We start from the raw sequence: 22,641 nt of genomic DNA, 5'->3' as shown, positions 1-22,641 counted from the left end.
CAGCACTTCACTGTAGAACGATGATAATGGTTTGTGTTTGACGGCGCAGGACCAACAAGGAAATAGCGCTAAAAGGTAATACGTAGTTACTAGCAATGGACACTAAAGCATGTCTGAAAAAATAGAAGTGAAATAAACTAAAGCGAATGATATGTAGAATCTTCTAAGCAGGAGGTGCTTCTTAGCCCCCGTTATTAGAATGCTTCTTTCAAACTGAAGGGTTATCTAACATTACAATTTTATGGTTAATATTTTGATGCTTACCATCACCTACTTTCGTAACGTGCAGGACTTCTTCGCCTTTTATGTTCCTTGTTGTCGTAGCAGTCAAAAACATGCCGTTGTGTCGGTACACACTACACATCAGAAATACAGAACTATTTAGGATTTACAAATATAACTGCAAAAAAACTCTTCATCACTTGCTTTAGGAGTTTAGGTATTTGTAGATACATTTTGTTGCTAACGAACACAAACCAGAACAAATTTCTACAAGTAGCTGCCTCAGTACAACGCCGAGTTTTCGCATGAGTTGTGGCTGCAAAACGAGCGGGCGAATATTATTTTTTCGTGTTATAATTCACAGTATCATGTCAAAATATTTCAGGTGAATAGGTGTAGTATAGAATGGACCCTCTAGTGAGCGGCATGGTTGAACTATTACATTTTTGGCGTCCCTCAAGCAAACTAGCCATTGAAAACATTGCTTGAGAAGGTGTATGATATTTCTTACAATATTTCATAAGCAAACAGGCGTTGTAGATATGTTTGTTTTTATAAATTTTTAATTCCTCAATGCGCATTTGTTTTTAAAATGCTGTTATGTTGTGCCTCCAGAGAATAAGTCCAGCCATTTGAAAAGTAAATTTGGGTAGAAACTTACTAATTTGTACTCTCATGTATGTATCCATAAAAGAGGTCGTAGTTTCCCTCTGCGTAACTTTTTTCGGTTTCGAGATAAATGCAACGATGCCAATAGCTGTCCTTTGGTTCGTAGTTGCGACTCTTTAGCCAAATCTTCTGCCCAGTAGTTAGGAGCTGAAAATTAAAATAACGGCTAAAAGTATTGAGTAGGCCTAGGAATTGTGAAGAATACATACTTGTTAAGCGAATTTCGTGTGGGCATTCAAAAGCTTTTTTGGTGGCTTGGGTGTTCTTGCGAACTGCAGCCGAAAGGAAATTAAAAATTTGTTCACCTTTTCTGAAAATACTTATAATATTTTCCTCTAAGTACTATACAGGGCATTGAAGCTCTATTCTGAGATCATCTAGCAGTTGAGAGAAATTACTGGTGACACGAGTAATGGACGGCAGTGTGCTTTAAAAATAAGGATGTGGTAGAGGTGGGGAATCGTTTTTGATGAGTACATCTAAAATCACCATAAAAAGACCGATGTGTTAGAAAATAGGACTGCTGATTTTGAAAATACTTATACCTACTAGTATCCTTATGTTAGAATACTAGAGCATATCTACAATCGTCCTCAATGAGTAGAGCAGTAAAATTCCTCTAAGGAAGGGGCCAGACAAGTAAACAGAATATCTCCAATTTTATTCAAAGCGTGTTTACCAAACGTATTCAGAACATTTGATTTGGAACAGGTGGTCGTAAGGGTTAATAGAGAATACCTCAGTAACCGTAGATTGTCTGATGACGTTACCTTGCTAAGTAGCACTGGGGACTAATTGCAAAACATGATTACCGTACTGGACAAGTACAGGAGAATCGGGGGCGTGATTTTTTGAGGCAAATAATAAAGTAATGCATATTGTCTCGGGAGAGCACAGCGGTTGGAGATAGGTGACGAGTATGCGGTACTGCTGAGCGGTGAGCGAATATACCTACCTAGGCCAAGTAGTGAACCCTGATCTCAACCACGAGGCAGACAAATTTAGAAGGATAAGAATTGGGTAGAGCGAATTCGACAGGCATTCTCAGATAATAAATGGCAGACTATGTAGAATCTGTCTTGAAGGTCTCTAAAAGTAGATACAGTGTTCAGGTACCTTCTGTTCTGCCCTGTGTGGCAATAGAGCACATATATATGGATGATATAAAAACCATGGTATATACTAGATGTATCGTAAACCATTGATATAAAAGCATGAGGTTTCATTGGTGCAAGTTTTATTGGTTATAAGAGATTCATACACGTTAGCTGATGATGTTCGTACAATGTTTCGCACTCTAAGTATGGGCACACTACGAGGGAAGAGTGGATAGCACAAGATGGGAGGCGAGGCACAAGTGCATCACATGGTCAAGCGTATTAGAGCCAATTTTGTGTTCCCGCGTGCCCCACAATCCCACAATGAATCCGACACACCAAGAATGTGGTGATAACGCGTGAGGTGAGTGGTTTTTCAACACAATACGTCTGGTTTGTGGTGATGTTAGGAATACTGATTTTTCTAAACATTTTGGCTTAGGTTGGCTCATGATTGTGAGGAACGAATGGGAGTTCTACTGGAAACCTACAAATTTTTCTTCCTTAAAGGATTGAAGTGATCATTGAGTTTATTATTAGCATCGCCTCAGATCCCGCGCCATTTTGATATCACATATGCCGGTACGCGTCGTAGGACTACGTTTAAAACAGTTTTCATCTCCCCAAAGACGCCAAACTTGGCATGTGGACATTTTTATAATTAGTAACTTAATGTTACAACGCCCAGATGCATTGCCCAGAAGCTTGGAGGTCCAAATTCCAGCCACATCGAATACATATCACAATAAAACAGTGCAGCACAAAACTCTCCCTTAAGGCATGCCTTTTTCGCGCACTTGAACGTTTGCAGTTTTGCCCCACACTGCCTGGAAATATTTGTTCAGACATGTAACTATCAAGAATGAGCAAGAATATATTAGTTCGCTAAGAATGCCGTAGTGCCATGGCGTATCATAAGCCTTCAGGATTTTGTCACAGGCCACATTAGGGATACTATCGCTCAGTACTAAAACCCAAGACAAAAGACGATGACATAAATCTGACTTGCGCTGAACTTGCCTGGGCTCTATCTCATGGCAACTTTGTCGAAAATGTAAATAGACAAACATCATTCTTGACCCTGGCTTCTCTTATTAGATGCGACTGCATCTCATTCACTCGCCTTGTCCCTCAATACGGCGTTGTCCGCACCCCTCCCCCTACACTATAAAAAAATAACAGTTAGTGGCGCCCGGTTTCGATTCCACGGCCCTGCGGTCGGAACGCGAGGTACATGCTGCTCTCCCAACTGTGCCACAAAACTAAGACAGAATCAAATGCTACGAACGCGCCTTATATCGTTGACTCATCCAAACAACGTCAAGAAGCTACTTATACAACACATGATGGGGCAATCATTAACACTTGCAATTAAAGAGGAGAAGCTCCCACTTACAGCAACAATGATGGAGTAAAGGTCGTTGCGACAGCGAAGCCTCAAACATACCATTTAGAGAGATCGAACAAGATTGGCCAATAAAACATAATAATAATCATAAAACATAATAATCATACGCCTTCCCGACACGTTTCACGCGATTTCAGAATCAATCCAACGGAAAAACCAAGTGAACCCCACGATGCGTCGCATCTACACAGCGTTGCCCTCTCGGGGAGGTGGGCGCAATTTTTTTTTCTGTCCGGCCCCCACGTGATATATTTGGGGGAGTGTACAGGATCACCCCCCTTCTTGCTGCAACTACGCGTCGTCTTGGCATGCGTACATGCCAAGCGTCGTAGTATAGCAGCGGGCTCCGCCAGCTCCACCGTCACTGGAATTCGACCCTGTCTTCTGCCCAAATCCCCACCTCGTCAGACGCCTATCATTTTTTCCAGAAACCACCCCTGGCGAGACAGGCCATAGACGTCTGGCAATACCTTTGGCAATTGGGCGTGGTTCTCATAATCTTAGACGTATCATAGTTACTGAACACATCGCTGTGGCGGGGCCAGTCATTGGCAACGACAGAATCCTCATTTGTGGTACCAAGCGATTCGTGTTGTATATTCTGATAAGATTGCTCATCCACATCAGAATCGTCGCGTTACCGCGTTCTCCACTGAGACGATAGCATTCGACCAGCACATATTTAATAGGCCTCATACGCAATGTCTATCAGTAGTATGACCAAAGACTGACGACGGCGATATATAATTGGCGGGCCCGTAACTTTCTTGGGCTCGCTCTTGCAGCAACCTAGCATGGATTAAAATTGACCGTGGCTCCTGTCTTTTCTGTTCTGCCACATTGAACAATAGAACACAAAACGCTCATTGAATTCTGTTTCCATATAAAGACCTAGCTTGCACATGATTCTATGTTCACCAAATGATCGCTCGTAATTATTTCGGCCTAAATCCTGCCGAGCAGGTATCAAGCACATGAGGGTTCCCCAAAAATATGGATTCTCGTATGGAACATTTTCACAAGACGTGTGCAAGGCAAATCGTCAGGGCAAGTACACGATAATTTACAGGGGCCACCGTGTCCTTTCCTTTTACCAAAAAAACCACTAAAGTGGCCCCCCCCCGCGTCCTGGTAAGGTGCCCCAAATTTTCATATCGTGTTGAATATTGGAAGAGGGTTTCAAATTTGTATGCGTGCAAGAGTTGTATCATGGTGCTCGTTAGGTTGTCTGTTCCCCAATCTGAAGGGCTTCTTGGGCTGGGGGGAGTTTTCAGCTCACTGAGCAGAAATGCCAGTTCTAAGTAGCGTTTGACTTTTTGTTCATCCGCATAAAGGTTTAAAGGCCACATTTGGTATATAAAAAGTGTTGGTGGAGTTGTGACAACACCACACAAGTTGAAAGTGTTTTTTAGTGGATTAGCATAGTCCTCAAATGTGTCCTCGGTTGTGCGGACTAGCGACAGGCGCTGTGTCAGTGGTTCATTGAGTTGTCGTATTCACACCCGTAAGTTGTGTGGTTCTGTGTATGAATTAATTGATGTTAAGGAACGTCACATATTGTCTTGCCTCCCGGGGTTCACATTTACCTGTCGCCCTTCTTTTTGGAATGCTACGAGAATATTGACTGTGGGTTATACACGAAACATACCCCATGCTTCCTGTCCGCCCGTCGCGCCCGCCTACAGTGTTCGTTTCAGCAAAATCGCCTTGGAACGCTCATGGCTCCGGAGCCTCTCAGAATATATGTTCTTCCCCTGCGAAGATGTGCGCTGTATGAAGTGATGCCGCCTCCTCCACGTGTGCCTGTTTTACGAATGTTGGGTGAAGTTCAGATATTTGTGGTCATAAGTTCTGTGTGGCTTTCCTTCAAACAAATCCTTGGGGGAGGTTGATTGTTTGGGTATTATCTTATGTGGATAATCCGGTAGGGAAGTGGCAAATACTATAATGGTTTGTAGATGCCTAAGGATTTGTAAACTTAATTTCACAAATGGTAATTACCAATCAAGTAGTCCACCAATTACCCACGTCCCTCTTAAGAGATGAAAAAGATCTGCGGGGCAAATAGCGAAGTGAAGGCTTGAAATAATGTTGGGACCTGTATTATGTTGCCTCCAATGTTTGATATTGAAAAGGGATGCTTCATTTCATTTGATTTATTTCATCGTTAACGGCCGAAGGCACAACAGAAGGTAGGACAAGTGACGAGATCGGGTGCAATGCTAAAAAAAAACAAATCGAAATAGGTATACACTGGAGACAGGAACCAGTAGTCACATAAGCGTAACTAGAACAAAAGAAAAAAAATAAACAATGCTTTACATATTTTATTTCATTTCAGTTATTATACCCTTAAAGGCCCGAAGGATTTACATAAGGGGAAGGTCGCGAAACATTCTTTACAAAAATACAAATGAACCAAGATATTGTTAAAAACCCAAAAACATGCAAAAACACAAAAGTTCTAAAGCACCAGAGTTCAAAACATTGGCTAAGTTAGGAACATCGCAAAATAAGTGTCACATAATTTTACAGAGTTAACAATACGTAGAAGAACCAAACACTGAATAAGTTCAACAATACATATTACACAAAATATGTGTTACAGCAGGTGAACTTGAAGGTTAATCTTGTGTGATAATATTTTCTTCTAGTCTATCTCGGAAACCTTTATTATCAGTGCATGTGACGATGTCGTGGGGCAACGCGTTCCATAGTGATACAGCGTTAAGAAAAAAGGATAAGCTAAATGGTGATGTACTGCCGGTAATGGGGGCTATTGGACGACTGTGATTTAAACGGGATGAAATTCTGTAAGGTGGCCTCAGTAAAGAGTGCCTAGATATTGGCCAGTGAAAGAATTTGTGGATGAGGCCTAAGCGGGCAATGACGTGGCGTGAATGAAGAGTTGGGAGGGAGAGGGATAGCTTTAGCGTGGTGACACTGATATGGTTGGAATACTTCGAGGAGGTAAAACTAGCGGCACGGTTCTAAATAGCTTCAATCTTAAGGGTTAGATATGTTTATCATGGATGCCACATGGCTGAGGCGTATTCCAATTTCGGTTGTACGAAGTTTACGAAAGCTAGTTTTTTTAATTTCAGGAGTAGCAAAATTTATATTGCGCCGAAGGTACCCAGCGTGCAAGAGGCTTCGGAGCAAATGGTATCGATATGCGTTGCCCAACTTAGCGATGAGGTCAAGTGCACGCCGAGGTATTTGTAAGAAGGGACTGAGCTGATTGGAACAGAGTTAATATGATAGGTGTGTTGAGATGTGACATGTTTCCGCATGAATGACAGTGATTTGCACTTTGTTAAGTTTTATTGGCATGTGCCATTTGTTACAGCAGAGGGAGATATTGTGTAAATCAGTTTGCAGGGTACTATGATGTTAGTGGCGGCAGTAGTTGCGAACAAAACGCAATCATCGGCAAGAAGTCGGAGTTTCGATGTGATATTTAAGGGCAAGTTATTTATATAAATAAGGAAAAGTAGAGGCGATAGACTTGCCCCCTGCGGAACGCCTGTTGTTACGTTGGGTAGGTCGCACTCGTGATGATTAACAGAGGTAAATTGTGTGCGCCCTTTCACAAAGTTCGATTCATGAGAGTAATTTAGAAGGGATGTTTAAGGTAGATAGTTTTGCGAGTAAATGATTATGGTTAACACGGTCGAAGGCTTTTGAGAAGTCTAAAAAGACAGCGTCTACTTGAAGATTACTGTCCATTTGTTGTAGTAAGTCGTGGGTGAATTCTGCAAGCTGTGTTTCACATGAGTAGTGTTTGCGAAAGCCGTGCTGGTGCGGGTAAAAATAATTAACAGATTCGAAGTGAGCCTTTAGATTAGAAGATATGATATGTTTAAGCAGCTTGGAAGGAATACTCGTTAGGGAAATAGGGCGGTAATTGGTTGGCAGTCAGCGGTTGCCAGCTTTGAAGATAGGCACAATCTGGGCAATCTTCCCGTCGTCTCCTACGATGCCTGATTGCAATGACTGAGTAAATAATGAACAGAGGATTAAGCTTGAGAAGTATTCGGTGTTTTTTAACAGTTTACTGTTAATCTTGTCCCGGCCTGCTGGCGATGACAGCTTCAGGTTACGAAGTAAGGTGGATATTCTCTCAGGGCTTATCAGTATATCTGGGAAGCTGTCGCATGAAGGAGGTTCCTGTTGTGGGATGGTGTCAGAGCTAGCGGTAAACACAGAGGTAAAATAATTGTTCAGGACGGTTGCACCTTGATTGCTGTGTATGGGTTTACCATCGGCACTTGTTAGTTGAAGTTGTTTGAACCTAGACTTGGGTGATAGAATGCGCCAAAATTTGTTAAGATTTGTTTTAAGAATTGATAGTAGATAAGAAGGAAAAAATATGTGTTTAGCTTCGGTAAGTGCTGTGATGTACTGTTTGTGCACGTGTGGTATTTATCCTATGTGGCCGGGTTGTTCTTTTGATTCGCTAGTCTGTAGAGGTGTTTTTTTCCGGTTTAGAATGAATTTCAGAAGCCTACTGAACCACTGATTGTTGGAGTCGCTGGTTGCGGTTAGCATTGGGATGAATGTTTCTGTAATTCAAGAAGTTTGGTTTTGTACCACTCCCAATCAGATTTCACGGAGCGGGCTAAATATGAGTCACAAAAGTCGCCGTAAAAACGGGCAAGCTCATCGTAATGGCATCGTAGTTCCCTTTTTTAAAATCCGTTACTACTTTTTTTGTTGGGAGTTTTTTTTTCTAATGGCAGAGCTATGTTAATACGGAGTAAAGCGTGATCACTCAAACCGGGTAATGACGTCACGCTTGTAACGTCGTCTTGGCGCGTTGTCAACAGCATATCTAGCGTATTATTACATATAGTCGGACAGGTTATTACTTGATGAAGGTTGAAATTGAGTGACAGCTTGACAAAATGGTTAGCTTCGTTCGATGGGGATCCTATAGGAGTGGAGAGCTGAAGCAAAAATAATAAGAGGGAAAATAAAGTCTCCAGAAAGGAAGATAGGAACATCGGGTTACGTGTAAGAGATAGCGGTTAGGGAGTGTCTGAGTAGGTCGCAAAAAGACGGTTCACTGTCAGGTGGTCTGTAGCATACCCCGATAATAGATTTTACTCAGTGGGAATGAATTTGTACCCAGGTTAGTTCGATTGTGTTGTCGTGACATATAAGGGACGAGTCTATGGTGTTTTTTAAAGCAGTCAGAATGCCTCCCCCTCTACGACCGATTCGGTCTGGGCGATACAGAGTAAAGTTTGAACTAAGCGGAAAGATTGTGAGATCAAGAATGTCATCAAGCAGCCACGTTTCGGTTGGGATGACTATGTCTGCATTTTTGTCACATATGAAACTCTCTAGATGGGAGCGCTCTGGTATTAGACTGCGTATATTAGTGATTGCAATGCTAAAGTTCAGGTTGGAAAAGTGCTGCGGGGTGTCGTTAGGGTGGACGCGGGGAGAATCACGTCGTTTACGGTTTTCGATAGGTTGAGTGGTTGAATCGTCGATTTCTGCAAGATTATGTAGTGGTCTCGTACATTCTATGACGGAGTCGGAGGCGGCATCGTAATAGTAGCATTTTTTGCCAACATGCAGTTTGTAAAGACGGAGTTTAAATGCACATTGCGCCGGCCTGATAAATTTCAGAAGCTTTGAGCAAGCAAGGCGGGTGAGAGAGGCGAAGTCCTCTCTTATCGCAAAGTTTGTGTTTTTCAGTTTAGGGCCGCGAGACAGAATTTCCTCTTTGGTCTTAAAGTTCATAAATTTAACTATTATGGTGCGCTTTTTTTCAGAGGAAGGTGGTCCGATGCGATGTGCTTTCTCGATACTGTTTGGAAATACTTCAAAGTACAGTTTTTCTTTGCAGAACGCCAAAACTTTATCTTCGCGTCTTTCCATGTCTCATTGTCATTATCGTCGATCCCAAGGAATAGCAAATTGTTTCTGCGCAATATGCGCATACCTTAAACCATTGCAGAGCAAGACTAAGTACAATTCCAAAACGATTAGTGATAAACACGGAGTAGAGAATTTATCAGGAGATGCTTGAAAAAATGTCCGTTCAGCTCTGAGCAGAACGTTTCCCGGTCGGCGCGTGATGCGGAGTCATACGGTAAGGCATTCCACAGGGCATTAGTAAAAAATGAGGTATTAAATGCTGACGTGCAACCATTTATACGTGCAATGGGTCTGCTGTGAATAATGCGCAATAATGTTCTTTGTTGCACATTGGAGCAGTTGATGCCTTAAGCGTGGGTGATAGCAGAAGCGGTGATGTAGGCATAGACGGGTGATCAAGTGGCATGATTACCGCGATTACGCTGGTTTTGTGAGAGTATGGCGAAGTTATGAAGCGAGCAGCGTGATTTTGAATGAACTATAATTTAATTGTTACATAGGCTTGTGAAGGATGGCAGTTTCCTGAAGCATATTCAAGTTCAGGTCGCACGAAGGTGATGGAAGCTAGTTTTTGTTTACTTCGGTGGATGCGCACCTGAGGTTCCGTCGAAGGTAACAGAGTGTCCGGGATGCTGTAGAGCAGATGGACTTGATGTGGGTGGTCCAGGATAGCAATGAAATTAAGTGGATACCACGAAATTTGTAGCATAATACCGAGTGATGGGCACAATTTTAATAGAATGTATGTTAGCAAGTACGACACGCTTACGTTAAAAGATAATGATTTGCACTTATCTAAGTTTAGGGGTGAGCCATTTACCGCACCAAGACGCAATTGAGTCGAGGTCCCATTGTAGTTTATTAGCATCGTCAGGGCTATTGATTACGGTGTAGATGACGCAATCGTCAGGAAAAAGTCGGATCTTCTGTACAATGTTAGCTGGCAAGTCAATAATGCAGACGAAGAACAGAACGGGCGATAAACGGGCACCTTGCGGGACCCCAGATGTTACTTTAGCAAATGCTGATTGACAGTTATTAGCTGACGTGAACTGCTTGCGTCCCATCAATAAGTGCTGAATCCAGGTTAATAAATTAGAAGGAATACCAAGAGATGTTAGCTTGGGAATCAGGCGATTGTGAGGCATGCGGTGCAATGCTTTTGCAACATCCAGAAAAAATGGCGTCTGTCTGATGGTTATTATCTATGCCATGAATTAGGTCGGCGTAAATTTGGCGAGCTGGGTATCACTGGAATAATGTTTGCGAAAGCCGTGCTGAAATGAATGGAAGAAATTAATTATTTCAAGGTGGCTGAAGACACTAGAAGCTATATATGCTGAAGTAGTTTAAAACAAATGCGCGTTAAAATTGCGCCCACCTTCCCGTGAGGCGAACCCTGTGTAGATGCGACACATCATGGGGTTCACTTGGTGTTTCCGTTGGATTGATTCTGAAATCGCGTGAAACGTGTCGGGAACGCGTATAATTATTATGTTTTATGATTAATATTATCTTTTATTGGCCAATCTTGGTCAATCTCTCTAAGTGGTATGCTTGGGCCTTCGCTGTCGCAACGAAGTTTACTCCATCAATGTTGCTGTAAACGGGAGTTTCTTTTCTGTTATTGCAAGTGGTAATCATTGCCCCATCATGCATTGTATCAGTAGCTTCTTGACGTAGTTTGAATGATTCAAGGATATAGGGCGCGTTCGTAGCATTTGATTCTGTCTCGGTTTTGTGGCGCAGTGGGAAGAGCACCATGTACCTCGCGTTCCGCCCACAGGGTCGTGGGATTGAAACCGGGCGCCGCTAACATTTTTTTATATAGTGTACGGGTAGGGGTGTGAACAACGCCGTATGGAGGGACAAGGCGAGTGAATTAAATGCAGCCGCATCTAAAACATTGGACAGTAATTAGCTGCGGTTGATCGGTTACCTGACTTAAAGATCGGTATAATCTGGGATTTTCTGCACTCGTCTGGAACGGTGCCCAGCTCAACGAATTGCACAAATAGGCTAGAGTAATGGGCAGTGTTTTTCCGAAGGTTGATGGTGATACAATCATAGCCAGCGGATGATAAATATTTAAGGTTATGAATTAAGTTAGAAGTTCCGTCAAGTATAATGTCGAATGGGGGGAGTTCACGGGGGGAACTAAAGGGGGAGGGCGAGACGCCCGTGCAATTGGCGGGGGTAAATGTTGAAGACAAGTAGTCATTAAGGACGGATCCGCAATCCTCACTGTTTATCGGTTCGCCTCCTGAATCAATAAGTTCTATTTGGTTGCAACTTCATTTTGGTGAAAGCAGACACCAAAACGTATTAGAATTCGAGTTTATGATAGAGAGAATATCCACTGAGAAATATTTAGCTTCTGCTTCAGCTACCTCTTTGATGTACTGATAGGGGCACAGGAGATATTTTTCCCAGGCGTCGGCTTTGTTGCGTTGTTTCGCCGATCGGTACAGGCGTTTTTGTTGTGTTGAGTAAGGATTATACGCGTTTAGTAAAGAACTGATGGAGTGAATCGGTTTTGGCATGAATAGTAGAAATAAATCTATTTTTGACGCTTATGAGCTTGTTTTTGAACAGTTCCCAGTTAGCATTGACGGTACAATTTTGATAGGAATGTCGGAATGTTTCCTATAGTTGTGCTAGTTTAATATTTATGGCTTCCTAGTTTCCTCTTTTGTAATCTGTGATCGTTTTAGTTTCTGGTGATTTGTTTATAAGAGGAAAGGATAGGCAAATGTACAAAACGCTATGATCAGAGATACCGGGTAATGCCGTCACAGTATTTATATCATCAGGGTTGGGAATAATAAAAAATCTAGGGTGCTGTTCCCTCTTGTGGGGCATGATATGAGTTGGTGCAAGGTAAAGTCGGGAGTAAAGTGGACGAACTGATTAGCTTTGTTGGTTGGGAAGGCGTTTGGAGTAGAGAGGAGAGGCCAGCTTATTGAAGGGTCGTTAAAGTCACCGAAAAAAATAAAAGGGCCATCGGGAAGTTTTTCTGTGACTTTAGTTACGGCGCCCCTGAGTGAGGAACAGAAAGAATTGGGACTGTCGGGAGTCATTTAGCAGATACCAAATATAGCCGTACCGGTACGGTTTCGCACACAGATACGGGTGAGTTCGACGGTGTTGTCGTGGAATAATTAAAGTGGAAGATAAGGTATTGCGAACAGCTATGAGAACACCACTCCCCCTTCGGGCCAGCCCGTCACTACAATATATGCTGAAGTTCAGATTAGATAGGAGTATTTTATTATCACTAATGTCAGAATGTAGCCACATTTCTCTTAGGAGTACGATATCTGCATCTACGTCTTCGATAAAGCTGTGAAGGTAGTCACGTTTGGGGATTACACAGCGAAAATTCGTGGGAGCGAGTTTAAAATGTTCGTATTATAAGGGCCGATGGAGTGACGAGGTCGTAGATGCCTTCACATAACGTGAATCAATGGTAGTTCTTCCTTTTGTAAATGATTCAGAAGGTGTGGGCTCAGCAGAGACATCTTGGGCGCATTCTACAATAATATTGCCACGAACCATGCATTGGGTTTGTTTATTTGAGTTTTGCTTTTACCGCCCGGCTGCGCCGGTCTGTGTTATCGCCGTGCCAAGGGAAGCGCGCGTTCCATTCTTTCTTTCTGTGCCGCATGTGTTATCTGTTCTGATAGGGAGAGCATTCCGATCTAACGTGAACATCCCGGAATAATCTTCTTGCATCTACAATGTTCTCGATGCGAATCGACGGTTCCAGAAGCACGCGCGCCGAAAGATAAAAAGCCTGCAGGGCAGACGCCTGGGCATTCGATTCTGTGCCGCTCGCTGACGCAAGTCACTTTGTTGACCGCTGCTTCGCCGCCTCTGTATTCTTTTGAGTTGTTAGGGGAGCACAAGTTCGCTCCAATAAACCTGTTTCTCCTGCAAGACAACTGCGTCGTCCTTGACTTCGTGACATCTGGTGGAGGTGCTGAGTGCGCACCCTTCATGCCCACTACAATCAGGCCTCTCAAGCTTGGACGTTCCTTGGTTTCCCTATAGGCGGCGTAAAAATCGACACCAACCTACAGCGGCAGTTTTCTTAATCAAGTCCACATGACGGCGCAACCGAGAGGTTACTTTTGGTAGAGAATACAAAACATTCATTCCGTGACTCAGAGATCCAACAAAGTTCGCTTACAATGTGTTGTTTAAAAAGATTATTAACAAGTTCCGCATCAAACATCTGTTGAGTAAAATGTACGCAACTTTTTACGAACAGCCGACTGGTGCACCACCTTGCTTGAGAATTCGCAACCACAAAGCCAAGCTAAGCCAAGCTGGATTGCGGTTAACTTATTCTCTGTGGTCTTGTCAAATCTAGTTTTCTTGAGTATTTCTGCGCTGTGAACATGCAGTAAGTTTGACACGTGCCACCGGGAAGGCTCAGCGACCCGCGTGAGCCTGTTGAAGCCCGTGGTAGTGGGGCCGCTGTACCGCCGCATCGACTTGTTGTGATGGCGCATCTAGGCCTATAGCCAGGCTGCGACTCCTCTTGCTATTGTCTCGCGCGCTGTGCACGGAGTTGGTTCCCACCACCTCGCTGAAGCATCGCCCCAAGGTATGCCGCCACACGTGCGCACCCCTTCCTGGCCACCCGACAGTCACGTTGTGCCTCTTGCTCGCTGGAGACATTGCGATCAATCCCGGCCCCAAGCGCACGTCGTCACGTCCTACTTGCAGCCGCTGCGAAAAGGTTGTGCATGACAACGTCGCCGCTCTCCAATGTGATGGATGCGGAAGGTGGGCACATCGCACGTGCGAACTGATGACGCTCGCTGTATACCGCCGCCTTTCATCGTCGACTGAGTGCTGGTTGTGTGCCCTTCGTTCGAAATCTTAGCGCAAGTGAACGAGTTTTTATGGCAAAAAAAATGTCACGAAAGCGACTGCCCCTGTAAACTTGCAGATGTCAATAAACGATTTGTTCTCACTTGCTGCTCACTGTGGTCTGTGCCAGTCGAGGCCATCTGGTCACCTGGCGTAACATCACTTCACTAGCGCGGCGCAAGTAAACACGCGGCCAGCCAGCAACCAGCAGGAGCAGCGAGCCGGCGGCTACCGTGCGAGAGCAGCCATGTTATTAAGGAGCTCAAGCGGCCTGTGCAAAAAGCATCCGCCATATTTATAAAGCCTTGTTTCAGCGGCACCAAGCGGGCTCCCACCGTAGTTCACGACGCCGCCGCTACGATTTTTCTGGCACTACAGGCAAAGCTAGACCTTTTCTTCTCTAAAATCCTCCCTGTTCTGTGCTACAACCTCGGGAAGCCGCCAAGCCAGTCGAACAAGAGCCAGCCTCGGCATGCAAGATTTACCACCCGAGTTCGGTTTGATGCCAGAAGGGCCCAAGAGAAGGAACGCTGCAACCAACACCATGGTACAAGAAACAACGTCGCCAGTTATGCTGCAGCAGCCCCGGGAACCGCCATCGTTCCGGGGAGCCCCTGCTGAAGACCCAGAGGAATGGTTGGAGAAGCTGGAGCGCGTGCGGATCTTCAACAGGTGGGACGATGAAGAAACCTTCCGGCATGTTTTCTTTTAAGTGGAGGATGCAGCTCGAACTTGGTTTGAAAACCACGAGAGCGCCTTGACCGACTGGATGCAATTTAAAAGCGAGTTCCTTAAGACCTTCACGACCGTGGTGAGAAAAGAACGAGCTGCGATTTTACTGGAAACTCGAACGCAACATCCGAACGAAGGAGTCGTAATCTTCGTCAAGGAAATGAAGCGACTTTTTCGCCGTGCGGACCCAGGAATGATGGAGGAAAAGAAACTACGGTTTCTGATGCGAGGTGTGAAGCAAGAGCTCTTCGCGTGCCTTGTTCGCAACCCCCCAAAGACCGTGTCCGAATTCGCGTCTGAGGCCGCCGCGATGGAGAAGACGCTCGAAATCCGAACGAGGCAGTACGACCGCCCAATCAAGGCGCTGGTTTCGGAGACGATTGGTGCCAGCGCTATTAACTCCGACTCACTACGCGACACTATCCGCGCAGTGGTAAGGGAGGAGCTGCGGAAACTTTTCCCGACGACGACACCACAACCTCAAGTCACTTCACTGACCGACGTGATCCAGGAAGAAGTACAGCAGGCTTTGAGAACTTCTGTGCCGTCCGAAGCACCCCGCGAGCCCGAGGCTATGACCTACTCTGCGGCTGTTCGTCGACCCCGCCCTGCTCCAACACGCCGTCCAGAGGCCCCGCCATACCGCCGCCCACTGTCACCCGCCCGACCCCCGGTAGCCCGAAACCAGACGCCGAGGAAGACGGACGTATGGCGAACTCCCGATAATCGTCCTCTGTGCTACCACTGCGGAGAGGCCGACCACATCTACCGTCGCTGCCCATACAAGAGACTCGGACTGCGTGGTTTCTCCGTCGACGCACCTCGCCCTCTCCCTGGCCAACGACCACGTGAGATCGACGAGTATCTATCTGAAACCAGCCGTGGCCCAGCCCGTTTCAACCGCTCGCCATCGCCGTACCCGTACCAATCGCCGAACCGCCGTAGCAATGCTGACTTCACCCGTGGAAGGTCCCCCAGCCCACGCGGGGGAAACTAAAAGCAGCAACTTCTGGAGGTAAAGTCGCACGATCGCGGAAAAATGAAAACCCTCCAACGACGCAACGACTCGCGGAAGACAGTAACTCACAACATGCCCTCATCCCGACTACCCGATCCAGACCTGACAAGACTCAAGTACGCGACGACAGCTATAAGCCGCGACGCGTACCCGACCGGACCGAGACGTCCGCTGAGAAGACGATGACAACGACGACGCACAGTGCCCGACCGTCAACACGCACAAGCCGAGATGCGACGCCGCGACGCACCCGGAACTCGAGGAAGGCGGCATCCGACGTCAAGGTGTCCATCGACGGCTTTGATGTAGTTGCCCTCGTAGACACCGGAGCCGACTACTCTGGAATGAGCGGACCATTTGCGTCTAAGCTGAAGAAGGTTATGACCCGATGGGATGGTCCGCACATACGCACAGCAGGAGGCCACCTCGTAACGCCAAGTGGAACGTGCACATCGCGCGTCACCATAGACGGCACGACGTACCCTGCGGTTTTCGTCATTTTGCCCAACTGCTCCCGCGACGTAATTCTCGGAATAGACTTTTTGACGGACAACGGCGCAATAATCGATCTGCAGACGAAGTCGATAACTTTTTCCTCCGACCACTCCATGATGCCGGAATCGAACCCCGAACACCGTGCAGCTGTAAGGATCGCCGATGATCACGTCACCCTGCCACCCCGCGCAAGCTTGATGATCACCGTCTACTGTGAAGGTGCTGCTCCCGACGTCGACGCTATCGTGGAGAGTGACCGAAGGTTGCTTCTTGACCGCGGTGTGTATGTCGCAAGAGGCATTGCGCGGTTTAAGCAGCGCAAATCCCACGTTTTGGTCACCAATTTCACCGAGAAGTACCAGCATTTAAACAAGGGCGCTGCAATTGCGTTCGTCGAAGAAACGCAACAAGCAAGTGAAGTGATAGCAGTCGCCGACTTTCAACGCACACCCGACGATACCTTCAAGCTTCCGCACCCCTTCGACGTGAATCTGGCGCTACCGCAAGAAGAAAGGAACAAGTTATTGGCTTTGCTGCGTCGCTACAGCGAGTGTTTTTCGTCGAACTCAAATTTACGTCAAACACCTCTGGCGAAGCACCGGATAATAACCAAGGATGGAGCCCGACCTACCCGACAGTCACCGTACCGCGTCTCTTCCCACGAGCGCGAAGCCATCCGGACTCAAGTCGACGATATGCTCAACGACGACATTATACAGCCATCGAAAAGTCCGTGGGCTGCGCCGATCATACTCGTGAAGAAAAAAGACGGCACACTGAGGTTCTGCGTTGACTACCGGCGATTGAACAAGATCACCAAAAAGGACGTGTACCCCCTGCCACGAATCGACGACGCTCTCGACCACCTCTACCATGCGAGGTACTTCTCATCGATGGACCTGAAGACCGGCTACTGCCAAATTGAAGTGGACGAGAGAGATCGAGAGAAGACTGCATTCATAACCCCGGATGGCCTCTACTAGTTCAAGGTAATGCCGTTTGGGCTACGCACGGCACCAGCAACGTTCCAAAGAGTCAATGACACTGTGCTAGCTGGCCTGAAGTGGCACACCTGCCTCGTATACCTCGACGACGTTGTGGTATTCTCCCGGACTTTCGACGAACACCTCGCAAGGTTGCAGTCTGTACTCGAGGCCATGCGTACGTCGGGGTTAACGCTGAAGCCTGAAAAGTGCCGCTTCGCGTACGAGGAGCTGAAGTTTTTGGGCCATGTCGTCAACGCCGCGGGAGTCCTGCCTGACCCGGCGAAAACTTCAGCCATAGCGAACTTCCCAAGGCCGAAAGATAAGAAGGGCGTGAGCAGATTTCTTGGACGGTGCGCATACTACCGGCGCTTCGTCGCAAACTTCGCACGCATTGCAGAGCCGCTCACGCGCTTGACGAAAGATAGCACCGCTTTCAGCTCGGAAGACGACCAAGAAAAGGCATTCTGCGAGCTGCAAAAACACCTGCAAATCCCGCCCGTGCTCGCTCCTTTCGACGAAAACGCCGAAACGGAAATACACACGGACGCCAGTGATATAGGCTTGGGTGCCGTCCTTGTTCAAAAACAAAGGGGGTGCGAAAACGTAATCGCCTATGCCAGCCGTGGTCTGTCGAAGGAGGAGAAAAACTACTCTGCCTCCGAAAAAGAGTGCCTGGCTATTATATGGGCCATTTCAAAATTTCGCCCATACGTGTATGGCAGACCGTTCAAGGTTTTAACAGACCACCATGTGCTGTGTTGGCTCGCCAATTTGAAGGACCCCTGTGGCCGTCTTGGGCGGTGGAGTTTGCGCCTGCAAGAGTTCGACCTTAAAATCGTCTACAAATCCGGCAGGAAACACTCTGACGCCGACTGCCTGTCCCGCGCCCCTTTCGACCCACCACCACAAGACTCCGATGAAGACAGTGCGTTCTTCGGGGTTGTTGCGGAGAGCGACCTAGCCGCCCAGCAGCGTGCCGACCCCAACTTGCGAGTAATGATCGACTACCTCGAAGGACGAAACGTCGCCGTGCCTAGAGCGTTCAAGCGTAACTTACCAGCATTCAGCCTCAAAAACTCCGTCCTCGTGAAGAAGAATTTCAGCCCCGGAACAAGAACGAATTATCTACTTGTCATTCCCGCAGACCTTCGTGACGAAATTTTGGAAGCGTCCCACGGCGACCCGTCTTCCGGACATCTCGGCACAGCTCGCACTATTGCAAAAATTAAGGCGAAGTACTTCTGGCCCCACCTTACTGCCGACGTCACCCACTACGTTCGTAGTTGGCGGGACTGCCAGCGACGAAAAACGCCGCCGACAAGACCCGCCAGACTTCTACAACCGATCACCGTCCCGTCGAGGCCCTTTCCACAGATTGGAATGGACCTTCTAGGCCCGTTCCCGACGTCACGATCGGAGAACAAGTGGATTGTCGTAGCGACAGACTACATGACGCGCTACGCAGAGACCGCCGCTCTTCCGCGGGGGACTGCACAAGAAGTCGCCAAGTTCTTTATAAACCAAGTTGTGCTGCAACATGGAGCCCTTGAAGTCCTAATTACGGACCGCGGAACGACCTTTACCGCGGAGCTGATGCAAGGAATCTTACGCTACAGCAACACGGATCACCGAAGAACGACGGCGTACCACCCCCAAACGAACGGACGAACAGAACGTCTGAACAAGACAATTGCGGATATGCTGTCCATGTACGTCGACATTGAACATAAGACTTGGGACGAAGTCTTCCCGTATGCCACGTTTGCGTACAATACAGCGACGCAGGAAACTACGCAGATGACACCGTTCGAGCTTGTCTACGGAAGACGACCGACTACGATGCTCGACGCCATGCTTCCGCATGTAGAAGACGACAACCTCAACGCCGACGTCCAAGGATACCTTCAACGTGCGGAGGAGGCCCGCCAGCTCGCTCGAGTTCGTATAAGGGACCAGCAGCTGGTGGATGCCGGCCGCTACAACCTCCGACGCCGAGACGCCGAGTACCAACCAGGGGATCGTGTGTGGGTTTGGACTCCCATCCGACGACGCGGACTGAGCGAGAAACGTCTGCGACGGTATTTCGGACCCTACCAGATTCTGCGACGTTTTGGCCAACTTACCCACGAAGTGATCCCCGATGGTGACTTCGGCACATCACGACGACGTACGCGGCCCGAAGTCGTCCACGTGGTTCGCTTAAAACCTTTCTACGAACGATGACGAACTTTTATTTTCATTTTCGGACTGTCGCTTATGTTAGCATTGGGTCGATGCACTCTTAGAGGGGGGGGTAAGGCCGCGAACAATGCATTGGGTTTGTTTATTTGTGTTTTGCTTTTACCGCCCAGCTGCGCCGGTCTGTGTTATCTCCGTGCCAAGGGAAGCGCGCGTTCCATTTTTTCTTTCTGTGCCGCAAGTGTTATCTGTTCAGATAGGGAGAGCATTCCGATCTAACGTGAACATCCCGGTATAATCTTCTTGCATCTACAATGTTCTCGATGCGAATCGACGGTTCCAGAACCACGCGCGCCGAAAGAGAAAAAGCCTGCACAGCAGACGCCGGGGCATTAGATCCTGCGACGCTCGCTGACGCAAGTCACTTTGTTGACCGCTGCTTCGCCGCCTTTGTATTCTTTTGAGTTGTTAGGGGAGCACAAGTTCGCTCCAATAAACTTGTTTCTCCTGCAAGACAACTGCGTCGTCCTTGACTTCGTGACAATATCAGTGACACAGTCGTAATATACAACAGCGTTTCACCTATATGAAGTTTATCACGGTTCAGTTTAAAAGCGCATTTGGCCGGACGGGTGTACTTAAGGAGCTTGGAGAGCGCCAAGCGAATGGCGGCAGCGAAATCTTCTGTTATCGTATAATTAGTGTTTTTCCACTTCGGTCCACAGGATAGAATCACTTATTTCGCGTTAAAGTTGGAAAATTTGACGATAACAGGCCGTTTCTTCTGGTCGTAAATGGGCTGATATGGTGGGCTCGCTCGACATTGCTTAAAATAGCGGCAACGAGAGCTGGGTCGAACAAAATGTTCTGAATTTATCTTCCGATTGCTGCCATGTTTCTTTGGAATCGTCGGCAAGACCATAGAACAGTTTATTCCGTCGCATGCGATGGCTTACGTCGATGGTAGCAGCTTAAGGCGTGGCAATTTCTTGCTTTAGCTGGCTGGTTTCAGCATTAGTTAAAGGCATGGGTGAAAATGATTGTTTTATTTCTAGTGCTGCAACCCGTTGTCCAAAAGACGTCCGAAGAATGGAGCGTTGATCGCGTACTTCTTTAAGCAGGGTCAGTTCAGCGCTCAATGCTGCCTGCTCGCTGTCTAGTTTCCTAAATGTGGTCAATACATATGGGGGGCAACAACATCTGGAGGACCGGGGTTAAGTTCAATGCTGTGGGAAAGCAGTAATATCAAATCACAAAGTTAAAGACAGGGGAGCTTGCCGCAGCACAAATGAATGTTGAAAACCTGTTTAGAATTGCCAGGGCACCACACCAAAGCGAGAAAACGATCGTTAGAGCGATAGTGTTTCAAGCAGTCAAGGTAACTAACCTGAAAGGTTAACAGAACATTGAGCATCGTGTGGCACGCGGTGTTGTGCCCCGAGCAGAAGGGGTCAATGGCAGGAATATTTTGCGTTCTGTCGGGCCATGTGACCGATGACGTTGAAGCCAGTGGTTGTTGCCATGCAAAGATAGATGCAGGCAAAACTGGTTTTCCTGGTGGGTTTGCTGGGTTCCAGGGAAGTTCGTAGCTCCAGGATGGAAGCTCAGGGGCTGGTCCAGACACCCGTGGTGGGTTGCGAAACGGTGGGGCGCGTCCAGAGAGCCAGGACACCACAGCCTGAAAGGTTAACACAGCGTTCAGCATCGTGTCGTATGCGGTGTTGTGTCCCGAGCGACCGGCGTCACTGGCAGGAATACTTGCGTGCTATAAGGCAATGTGACTCATGACGTTGAAGCCAGTGGGTTTCGCCATACAAAGCGGGATCCCGCCGAAACTGGATTTCCGGGAGGGTTTGGTGGGTTCCAGGAAAATTTGTAGCTCCAGCATTGAAGCTCAAGTGCCATTCCAGGTACGCGTGCTGGGATGGGAAACGGTGGGGCGTAGGAAGACAGCTAGGACACCAATGTCTGAATGGTTAACAGAGCGTTGAGCATCGTGTGGCATGCGGTGCTGTGCCCCGATCGGATGGCGTCACTGGCAAAATATATTGCGTTCGGCCGGGCATTGTGACCGATGACATTGAAGCAAGTGGTTGTTGCCATGCAAAGCGGGATCAAGCCGAAACTGGAATTTCGGGTGGGTGTGATGGGTTCCATGGAAGTTCGTAGCTCCAGAATTGAAGCTCAGGGGCCGTTCCAGGTACCCGTGGTGGGGTGGGGAATGGTGGATCATTGGCAGAGAGCCAGGGCACCAATGTCTGAAAGGTTAACGGAGCGTTGAGAATCGTGCAGCATGCGGAGTTGTGCCCCCTATAATGTTAAGACTTTTTCGATCACGCGACCTCGCGCACAGGCTGGGAAGAGCATGACCGAGAACTATGTGCTTTCAGGTTGAATAAAAGAATGAAGGGTTAGGGCAGCTGATGTGACTTAGTCAAAGCCTTTTATTCAGCATTAGAGCTAGTGACATGAAAATCAGGTCTAACTTAAGGGGTTCATAATGGCCTTTTTGTAACGTAAACTATTCTAGTAATGTCCGCAAAATTAAGGACAGTGCATAAATATGTCATAAGATATTAACGATTTTTGCGTGGCGATGAACACACTGCACAAAGAAGGTGTGCAGTCATCCCTGGTATTACTTGTTGCTGAGCTAGTTGGTACATATTTTAAGGAAGAAGAAAACGTAGCGCAAACTAGACGTAGAAGAAACAAACGAGGTAAGACATATACAGGCGCCAACTTCCACCTGTTTATTTGAAGCAAACCACGCGAAATTTAAACAAGTCTTATCTAAGCAGAAACAACAACAACAACAAAACAAAAAAATCCAAAAATCAACCTAGGTATAATCATGTTAACAAGTGTAAAAGGTGATGACAATAGGCTTAAAAGGATAAGTACAACACTGCTAAAAGAATGACAGCAAATCTACGCCAGCCTCAAGAGTAATCAAGATGGTCCAATAGCGCGTGCGTGCAATCCAGGTGCAGACCAAACCTAAAAGAGGGAAGGACCGCTGCGCGTGCTTAACTACACGCTGTGGTTTAAAAATGACTTTTC

At 46.9% G+C, this 22,641-nt stretch overlaps 1 protein-coding gene across 1 annotated transcript in view; it reads right to left on the bottom strand.

The window, feature by feature from the left end:
* LOC144141389 (uncharacterized) overlaps positions 1 to 22,641 on the bottom strand; it is a 95,382-nt gene that overhangs the window by 40,702 nt on the left and 32,039 nt on the right. The window contains exon 5 of the mRNA XM_077672968.1: positions 265 to 356. Within this exon, the coding sequence (XP_077529094.1) occupies positions 265 to 356 (92 nt within the window). The remainder of the gene's footprint in view (positions 1 to 264; positions 357 to 22,641) is intronic.

This window comes from Haemaphysalis longicornis, unplaced genomic scaffold, assembly GCF_048455015.1.
Source record: "Haemaphysalis longicornis isolate Haplotype H1 unplaced genomic scaffold, Haemaphysalis longicornis Haplotype H1 scaffold_6, whole genome shotgun sequence".
NCBI classification, from domain to species: Eukaryota; Metazoa; Arthropoda; class Arachnida; order Ixodida; family Ixodidae; genus Haemaphysalis; species Haemaphysalis longicornis.
Note: the sequence above shows the minus strand (reverse complement) of the source record. Positions and strands in the feature narration are given on the sequence as shown.